The sequence below is a fragment of the Bombina bombina genome, chromosome 2 (genome assembly GCF_027579735.1).
Source record: "Bombina bombina isolate aBomBom1 chromosome 2, aBomBom1.pri, whole genome shotgun sequence".
NCBI lineage: Eukaryota > Metazoa > Chordata > Amphibia > Anura > Bombinatoridae > Bombina > Bombina bombina.
In genome coordinates, this window is record NC_069500.1 from 810,659,736 (window position 1) to 810,669,732 (window position 9,997).

At 38.1% G+C, this 9,997-nt stretch overlaps 1 protein-coding gene across 1 annotated transcript; it reads left to right on the plus strand.

The window, feature by feature from the left end:
- Positions 1 to 2,214: 2,214 nt before the first annotated feature.
- Positions 2,215 to 9,612, plus strand: RPL36 (ribosomal protein L36). The gene is made up of 4 exons (XM_053703029.1): positions 2,215 to 2,290; positions 6,251 to 6,344; positions 6,811 to 6,945; positions 8,665 to 9,612. Exons 2-4 carry the CDS (start codon positions 6,252 to 6,254, stop codon positions 8,752 to 8,754), a joined length of 318 nt encoding a protein of 105 aa, XP_053559004.1. The 5' UTR covers positions 2,215 to 2,290; position 6,251; the 3' UTR covers positions 8,755 to 9,612.
- Positions 9,613 to 9,997: the final 385 nt, after the last annotated feature.

Genomic DNA, 9,997 nt, shown 5'->3' on the forward strand with positions numbered 1-9,997 from the left:
GTGGAAGACCAAAACCAGCGGGCGTCCCAGGGGGCTTGTTGTCACCTTTCGGGGACACTTGGTGTTGTACGTGGCTGGGTGGAGGAAGAGACCTTCAATGACATCAGTGAGGACAAGGAACGGGACATGGCTAGCTTGGTATCCAACCTTGTGCAAATGGGGAGTTTGCGGTTGTGCAAATGGACTGTTTGCGGTTGTTTGCGGTGCGTTAAACGGGGAGTTTGGTCTGTCACTGTGAAGCGGGCGAAACCCTTACACTACCTGATCGATACAACATCATAACTGATGTTTTAAAGCACTTTATTACAAACAATTTAGGAATGTTAGGTGATTTATGCCCTTTATGGATTAAAACCAGACTCTGCATCAACTATGTAATTTTACGTGGGAGTTTTGCCATGGATCCCCCTCCGGCATGCCACAGTCCAGGTGTTAGTACCCTTGAAACAACTTTTCCATTACTATTGTGGCCAAAACCCTGTGGGTTTTAAAATTCGCCTGCCTATTGAAGTCAATGGCGGTTCGCCCGTTTGCGAACAGTTGTGGACGTTTGCGTTCGCTGTTCGCGAACGGAAAAATTTAAGTTTGCGACATCACACATATGGAAACAGTGTTGATGATCTGACTATTGCTAAAACAATTGAGAACATTTGGTTTCTCATTTAAAGGGACAAAATGAAAGGACCATTTTAATAACAAAAATGTTAACACTAACGAAGCTGCAACCATGTTAAACGCATAGTTAAAATACCACTTAAGAGCCACAGAGAACCGCTAGTCCCGAGTGGAAACTCCTGCTCACCCAATCGTCAGCCATAACCGCTCAGCTGGTTCATGCGAGTAGCAGGAATAAGTGAATATCTGTGGTTCACCAGTAGTACTTTAACCATGTATTTAATCCCTTTGGAGGGGTTAAACACATAGCGTTGCATTGTCGCTAGTGATAAAATGTCATTCTATCACTATAATGGTCCTTTACACAGAAGAGCATATCTACAAACTAGGATATAAAGTAAACATGATTTTGTTTTAACATTAACCCTTTAAGGACACAGCTTTCAGTTTGCTCAATTGTTTTATGACGGAAAAATTCTGTCATATGTCCTTAAGAGGTTAAGCTAAAGCCTTGTAATTTGGTGTAAATAAGGCTATCAGGTGTACCCATTGTACACAAAAGAAAAGCGACTTCACTACGAAGTATTAGCGTCTTATTTAACCCCTTAAGGACCAGCGACGTACCCTGTATGTCACTGGCCTTTTTTTGGGACTTGATTGTTTTATAGCGCTGTCTTGCCACCAGCGTTGAAACTGCTCTATTCCACAAAGCCTGCTGGAGGGAGTATATTAATAGTGTGTTCTTGCTAGACTTGTGCTATTATGTCCTGAAAAAACCCTTAACGACCAGTGACATACAGAGTACATTGTGGTTATTAAGGGGTTAATACATATTTCATGTCATCAAATATCAGTAAAGTTATAAACAGTTTCCCCATGAAAGCGTATTTTTTCAAGCCGCTATCTAACCTAATGTAATATCAATGTGTCCTCTATTTCTCTCCACATTATCACATAGTTGCCAACATTTCAAAAAAAATTCCAGGGACACTGCAGCAGAGCAAGCAAGCGGGTTACTGGAGTATTGACGACCTACTGTTCAACTGCTCCGGCCACTCAGTTCTGCAATCAAAACACACCCATTTGAAAGTAATAGTATAATTTAGACTTATCCATAGTTTATTATACAGTTTACAGCACTAAGCTCTTACACCTACCCAGTCTCTGGAACTTATTCTGGGCATATGGTTATTTTTACAACACAGCATCAAATTTAGAAGGACAAATAATATGTGAACCCATTCAATAATAATAACAATATTCCATTAGGAATGAATTATATTTAAATAATACACTATATCTATTTATCTGTATATGTGTGTGTGTATATATATGCAAACAACAAATGTTGTGCAAAGGAGATTTTCAGGGACATTTCCAGGGACAAAAAAATCCAGGGACATACAACAAAATCCAGGGACTGTCCCTGGAAATCAGGGACTGTTGGCAACTATGTTATCACTCTCAAACAGGGTTCAACTTCAAACATTAGAATACACCATAAGAAACATGGCGGTAAGCGGCTTCACATCTTCTCTATGGTTGTGCTGTTAGGCCAGTACGGTGAGTACTTTCTAGCAATCTACAAGAGTCTGGAGGACTCAGTGGAAGTATGAAATTCTCTACTTCCGGGTTGCCTCTTTCCTTCCGGTGTGCTCGCCATTAGAGAAAGCAGGTAAATGCGTCTACAGATGATAATTTAATCTGTGTTCTATCTGTGCAATCCCTTCACAGAATCTGATTAAACGTCACGGTATATGTAGGTTGATTCCAGAGGGACCGTTTTGTAGCTATATTATTGTAGCTAATAATACACGGGACTTAGTTTCACATGTAAATGAGTTGTTGCCTCTTGCTTTGGGTATTTCTTGCGGCGCTATGGTTTAGCAAGCTGTGATAGCCTCGCATATATGTGTTCAAATAACCTTTTATTTTATATATACACAGAGAAAAAAAAATCAAATTCGTTTTGCAATTTATGTGCCTGTGTAGGGCTTTAGTCTCTGTGCGTGTTTTTCATACTTCGCTATGAATATGCATCCAAAACATTAACAATGACGTTTATTATTTTAGATTACGTACTTCACATGTTGTACAAAATAATGCAGCTTAATAATCATATGGGAAATATTGCGCAAGCATACTAAATGTAGCATAGAATACTGGCACCTCTAGGTAAGAACCCACACTCCACATGATCACAGAATGTTCACTCCTGCAGCCTCAGTGATTTTCACTACTTCCCCCTTGCCGAAGATCTTACCTTTTACATGCACCCCACTTTTTAATGGGGGAATTATAACAATTTTCATGTGGCACCACCTGTCATGACGTGGGAAGTATCAGTAAATCTATGACAGAACCTGGGGGGATAATACTATATTGCACAGCTAGTATTTTTCACTTGCGCAAATGTATGCATTTCGTAAGTTTTTTTTTTTTGTTTTGTTTTTTTTTAAGTATGTTTGTTTTAAGGCATGAAAATAGGTTTTTGTATTGAATTATTATAGCCCATTTCAATTTGCTTACATTATTTTTAAATACACCTGTATTAGCAAAAGTTAGCACTGAAAACTTTAACATCTGTTAAGAAAATACATTTTTTTCCCAGCTGTATGATTGCGAAATTTGGATCAAGGCTAAAACCAGCCCAATTCTTCAGATTGTTCATTACCATAAATGGCCCTTAAATACAGTAGAATTGCCTAACATGCATTATAAAAAAAATGCAGTAACACATAATTTAAACAAAAAAGAAATGGATATTTTTCTGACAAACTTTTCCCTTACGTTTGCTGGGCCCCCTGTATCATGTGACAGCCATCATCCAATCACAGACTTAGTATACCTATACACTGTGAATGTGTACACATGCTCAGTGGGTTCTGATGCCTCGCAATGCATATAAAAGGATTGTGCAAAATTTTATAACGGAAGTAAATTGGAAAGTCTTAGAACTGCATGCTCCTTCTGAATCATATAAGTTTAATTTTGACTTTAGTGTTTAACTGAAGCACCCATAGATCTCATATTGTGTATTGTGTAACAGTATTTTACAGGAATATGTTTTACATTTTGCATATTTCATATCTACACTGTTAAAAAGCCATAATAGTTGAAAAATGACATGCTCTAATTTAATAGAACATGCAATTTGTAGACTATTGACTACTAGTGTTACTGTGTGTTTAACCCTAGCAAAACATTTACAGTAGAAGTACCTCTGCTGATCGCACAGCTGACTATGGCTTCCGATCAGGACTGGCAGTGCTTTGCGGGCCCAGAGTGGGATTTAAAGGGACATGAAACCCAACATTTTTCCTTCATGATTTATGTAGAACATACAATTTTAAATAACTTTCTAATTTACTCTTATTATCAAATGTGTTTCATTCCCTTGGTATGCTTTGTTTAAGGAACAGCAATGCACTAATGGTTTCTAACTGAACACATGGGTAAGCCAATCACAATCAGTGTTTGTATGTGTGTGTATATATGTGTGTGTATGTATGTGTGTGTGTGTATATATATATATATATATATATATATATATATATATATATATATATATATATGCAGCCATCAATCAGCAGCTAGAACCTGGGTTCTTTGCTGCTCCTAAGCTTACCTAGATAAACCTTTCAGCAAAGGATAACAAGAGAAGGAAGCAAGTTAAATATAAGTAAATTGTAAAGTTGTTTAAAATTGTATGTTCTACCTAAATCATGAAATAAAAATTGTGGGTTTCACGTCCCTTTAAGCATCTATGTAGCCACTTTGTGTGGGGAGATAAACACATAGCATTACAGCATTGCTAGTGCTAAAATTACATGGTCTAATGCAGTGCTAGACAAATCTGTTTAAAAATTAAGAGACTGTAAAAATATTTAGGAGCCAGACAGTAGTAGTTGTATATAGATATAACCCAAAACGTTAGGAGCCAGGGGTAAAATTCTAGGAGCCAGGGGCTCCTGGGTTTGTCAAGCCTTGGTTTAACGGATTAGAGCATGTCATTTTAATACACTAATGCCCCTTTAAAAGGATAGCAATTTAAAAATTGAAACGTACATAGGTGCATTTCAATCTTAAATGTTTTTGCAAAATACTTACATTAGCAAAATTGTCTGTAAAAGTTAATAGTTTTCAGCGTCATATGCTGTGAGGGCTTATGCACCAGTATTCAAGCTCGCAGACCTGGTGGTGCTGTGTATTGTACCTGTGTAGACTTAAAGGGAAACTAAACCCACATTTTTTTTCTTTCATGATTCAGATAGAGCTTTCTATTTTACTTCTGTTATTATTTTTTCTTCATTCTCTTGCTATCTTTATTTGAATAGCAGAAATGCAAAGCTTGGGAGCTGGATCATTTTTGGTGGCTAAATTTAGCCACTAATAAGAAAGGGCTTTCCAGGGTGATGAACCTAAAATGGGCCGGCTCCTAAGTTTTAAGTTCCTGCTTTTCAAATAAGATACCAAGGGAATGAAGAAAAATTAATAACAGAAGTAAATTAGAAAGTTGCTTAAAATTGCATGCTCTATCTGAATCATGATAGAAACAAATTTGGGCTTAGTATCCCTTTAACTTGTCATACAAGCCACTGCTGAGGTGTGTTTTGAATACAGTACCTGTGCACATGCAATCACAACATGTATGCTGCTGTAAAACAGTAATAACTTTTACTAGAAACATTTTTGCTAATGGAAGTATATTGCAAATATGCTTCTATTTAAAATTGAAATGCACTCATACATATTTAATTTTGACCTTTCTATCCCTTTAAAGGTATGCATAAAACCCATTTTGTTAACAAATTTCAGGAATACAGTTCTTGAGAAGCCAATTGAATTTTCAGCTAATCTGTTTTGGCTAACAATCCAGTCTTTGGAAGATAAAAACCGAAAAAGTAAATGACAGGAAAATGACTTGATTACTATGCTTTATTTAAAGGGACAGTCAACCCAAAAATTACTGTAACTTATTCTTTTCCTGGGTTTCCTTTTAATAAAAATATATTGGGTAATAGGGGTGAGGGCAGAGGGCAAAAGGCACAAATGTTCCTCTGTGTCCCCTACACGGCTAGAAAGTCTTTGTGAGGACCCTGGGACTCATCTTCCAGTGGAGGAAGAGGCTTATTTACATTCACACACTCAGCTCCTCTTGGCAGCAAGAAGTTTCCCCCTCCCCGCCCCCTGAAGACCGCAGGGAAAGACCTGCAGGGTTATACGAACACACATACCCAGGAGGCAGATCCTTGCTCCCGCTGCCCACTATCACTTGGGAGGAAGGAAGATGGGGAGGGCAAGCTGTCACTGATCTGAGGAAGATACGCACAGAGCACCCCCAACCCACAGGTACCACGGCACAGCATTAGCTCTACTATCCAGGAAAACCGGCCAATTCAGTTAACTAATAATGGCACAGCTACAGAATAGCCGTGGTACCTGTGGGTTGGGGGTGCTCTGTGCGTATCTATTTTGCTTGAAATGGAACCCTGTTTAAAGTGAAATATTTTCTTGATGGGGCTGTAAACACTTTTACTTGTATTTATGTAGCTTGTTAGATAACGATGAAGGTGCTTTTAAATATTTTGAGTACAGTTACGTTACTTGAAGTATAATGTCTCTTGTTTTGCAGAATGGCTATCAGGTATCCTATGGCCGTTGGCCTTAATAAGGGCCACAAAGTCACAAAGAATGTTGCCAAGCCCAGGCATTGCCGCAGGAGAGGGGTAAGTGTAACATGTTAATTTCTCATCTTCACTTCTCAGAGGCTCCCTGTAATCCTCAATTATGTTTAGCTCAGTAAAAATGGCAAAGCATCTAATTTACGTTATCAAACCTTAGTCTCCATGTTGAAACTTCTGCTTTTCTAGAAAGTAAATATTTTTCTGATCGTTTACGGATGCTGTTACATTTTAGAACTGAGGCATTAGGAATTCTTGCAACCTAGATAGTGCTGAGGAATTATATGAAGGGCTAATCCATTGTGTTCATTTAGGGAAGATAGTATATTCAAAGTTAAAATCCCATTTTGTGCAGGGTCACATTCTTTAAATTGCTTTTTTAGGGAGCTGCCTATGAAACTCTGAATGTCGAGTTAGGCATTACCATGATAAAGGCAACAGAAAACTATATATTCTGTGAAATAGGCCATAGTGACACATGGGCATGACATTTTATTCCTCCCATTTTCAGCGCCTGACCAAGCACACCAAATTTGTCAGAGACATGATTCGTGAGGTATGCGGTTTTGCCCCCTATGAGAGAAGAGCAATGGAATTGCTGAAAGTGTCAAAAGATAAGAGAGCATTGAAGTTCATAAAGAAGAGGGTAAGTGGTTTGACTGTTGTAAATTTACTGGCATCCTGAACTCATAGTATTATGATATAAAGATTAAACCATTGACCCAATAGGATGTATATATACACCATGTGGTACAAGGCGCATCTTCCCTAAACTGCAGACTATCTGCCAGTACCTAAGATCGTGGGGATGAGTGGGAGGAGAGAGCTGTTTGGGAAGGATCAGGGGGTGGGAGGGTAATCTCTACACTACAGCTAAAATTAACTTTACAAGTTTCCTGATTAACCCCTTCACTGCTGGAATACTAGAAGTGTGGTGCGCAGCTGCAATTGGCACTATTCTAATTTACCAAAAAACAATGGGAGCGCCATGTATGTCTGGTATTTCTGAACAAAGGGGATCCCAGAGAAGCTTTTACAAACAATTTGTCTCATGATTGCACCAAGATATGTAAATGTCGGTGACACGTAAATAAAAAAAAAAAAAGGCTAGATTTCTGTTAGAGTGATAGCATAAATGCTAAAAATTAATTTGGGCAGGTTCTTCTCTGAAATTCCTGGTAGCGAAGGGGTTAAATCAAATAAAGGCACATTTTAATTTTTAAGTGAATTTTGTGGCCCTCCTCAGTAGTGTATATTGAACCACAAAGGACCTCCTATGTAGTTCATACATTTTTAAATAAACATTTAAACACAAATGTGTTTCTGGTTAGAAAGTTCAGGAGACAGTATATGCGGATAATTTACTAGAAGTTTTTATGGACGATAGCAAGATCTAACAGAAGCTGAAGAATAATGTAAAGCATAAACCTTTTAAAAAAAAAAAATAAAAAAAAAATCCCACCCTGCATGATGGATTTAATTGACATTATGGGCTTGATTTATCAAGCTACGGTGGGCAGGGGCGTACATTTGTGCCCCTGTCCGCTGTAGCTCGCCTCTGGTGGACAGAATTCCGCTGGCAGAATTTAACATAGCACGAATAGCGCTCGGGTACAATGCCGCGCACAGCCAATTTCAACCTCCCCAGTCGGATGAGACAGGGGAGATTAAAATTCTCCACCTAAGAGGTTTAGAAGAGGATAGGAAGCAGTGGTCTGACTGCTGCTTTATTAATACGGACTGCAGGTTCTTTTGTGAGAACCTACAATCGAAGAGCAGGAGAAGACTTGACAAATTGAGCCCTATGGATATGAACGCAAATTGTAATATAATTTTTGCACTGCTGTCTTTAAGGATGTATGTGCTCCATTAAAGTGAATGCAAAGTTTCATCAAGTAGTGCCCAGTTTATAAAAAATACTATTAAAAATGGGCACTTTCAATGATGAAACTTTACATTGCACCATATTTGTAGAAATACTTACCTCTTCGTCTTGAAAGCCGCTCCAGCGCTTCGCCATGCCTGTCGCAAGCCTCTTCCTGCGTCAGCAAAGACAATTCCGGCATACTCCCAATCAAAGCAACGCTGTGATTGGAGGAAGGCCAGAATTGTCATTTCTGATGTAGAAAGAGGCTTGAGACAGGGGGGGAGCGACATCCTCAGCGATTCGGCTTTCAAGACGAAGAGGTATTTCTACAAATATGGTGCAATGTAAAGTTTCATCAAAGAAAAGTACCCCTTTTTTTTAATATTTTTAAAAACCGGGTACTAGATGAAACTTTACTTTCACTTTCAATAGGAATAAAGCATTTTTTTTATTTTTTTTTCTGAATTTGGTGTAACTTGACCTCCTTTTTCTTTATAGATTGGTACCCACATCCGTGCCAAGAGAAAGAGAGAAGAACTCAGCAATGTTCTGGCAGCTATGAGAAAGGCAGCAGCCAAGAAAGATTAAACTGTGTAATTACCGCATCAAAATAAACCTTTCCAAAAAAAATGTTGTCTTGTGTGTTACATAGCAAATGGTTTCTTATTTGTGGAACAGTTTCTTATTGGAAAAGTTAAAGAAAACCCATTTAAGTATTTAAGCCTTCTTTCAAGTCAGCTGAAGAAAATGTCCCCTGGGATTTAAAAGTACCTGGATTAGATTAATCTCTTAAAGGGGACTTAAGTCAAAATTAAACTTTTGATTCAGATCTCATTTTTAAACAACTTTGCAATTCACTTCCATTATCTAAATTTGCATTATTTCTGAGGTATCAGATCCTACTGAGCATGTGAAAGATTAACAGAATATAGGTATGCGTTTTGTGATTCGCTGATGACTGTCACATGATGCAGTGGGAGGGAATATAGAATCAACTTTAATATTTGTCAGAAAACTACAACTCAAAATTCCAAGCAAAGTGCTTTTGCGTTGTCTTTTTATGCATTTACTGATTATGCTATTCTTAAACAACTTTCTAATTTACTTCTATTATGCAGTTTGTTCTATTGCAATCCCTTATTGAAAAGCATACCCAGCAAGGCTGAGGAGAAGCACACCACTACTGGGAGCTAGATGCGGATTGGTTGCTGCACATAAATACTTCTTGTCAGGCGAACAAAGCACATTTGATAATATAAACCTAGGACATGCTGAAAAAACTTGATTCTACAAGTTAACCAGATCTAGCATCCCTGAACATTGTATGCTATAACTTGCTGTAAAAGTTCTGCCCTATTGTCTGCCCCTTTATTCTTTAAAAAGATGTAAGTGTAACAATAAAAATGCCTCTTTGGGTCATTTATTAAAAATTAAAGTTAAAACAAAGTTCTGATGTAAATTATTGAAATCATGCTATAATATAATTTTTAATGATGGGATCGGGTCAGGGGGAGGTGTCTGACGCTAGGCACCCCTCCACCCCACGACTCCTTTTAAGAAGTGGCTACGGCTTCCATACACAAACAACGTGCCGTCCAAACAGGACTACAGCCTAGCACAGTAAGGATCACATGGAACATCCTAACGACGGGAAAGGGTTAACCACAGAGTTAATTGAGTATGTCACTTGTGTATACCTCTGCTTCAATGCCATGTCTTGCTCAGGTGCAGCTATTCTGTGATTAAACACACAGTAACCAGACTCTGATAACAAAATACTGCAACTCAAATCATTACATTGCACCTGATTGTCTATTTAAGGGTGTTATCC

What these genes read in the sequence shown, in the direction of transcription:
- RPL36 (XM_053703029.1), top strand. Translation starts at nt 6,252, where the DNA reads ATGGCTATCAGGTATCCTATGGCCGTTGGCCTTAATAAGGGCCACAAA. An exon ending in GGCATTGCCGCAGGAGAGGG is followed by an intron (nt 6,345 to 6,810) that starts GTAAGTGTAACA and finishes TCCCATTTTCAG; the next exon opens with CGCCTGACCAAGCACACCAA. An exon ending in TGAAGTTCATAAAGAAGAGG is followed by an intron (nt 6,946 to 8,664) that starts GTAAGTGGTTTG and finishes TTTTCTTTATAG; the next exon opens with ATTGGTACCCACATCCGTGC.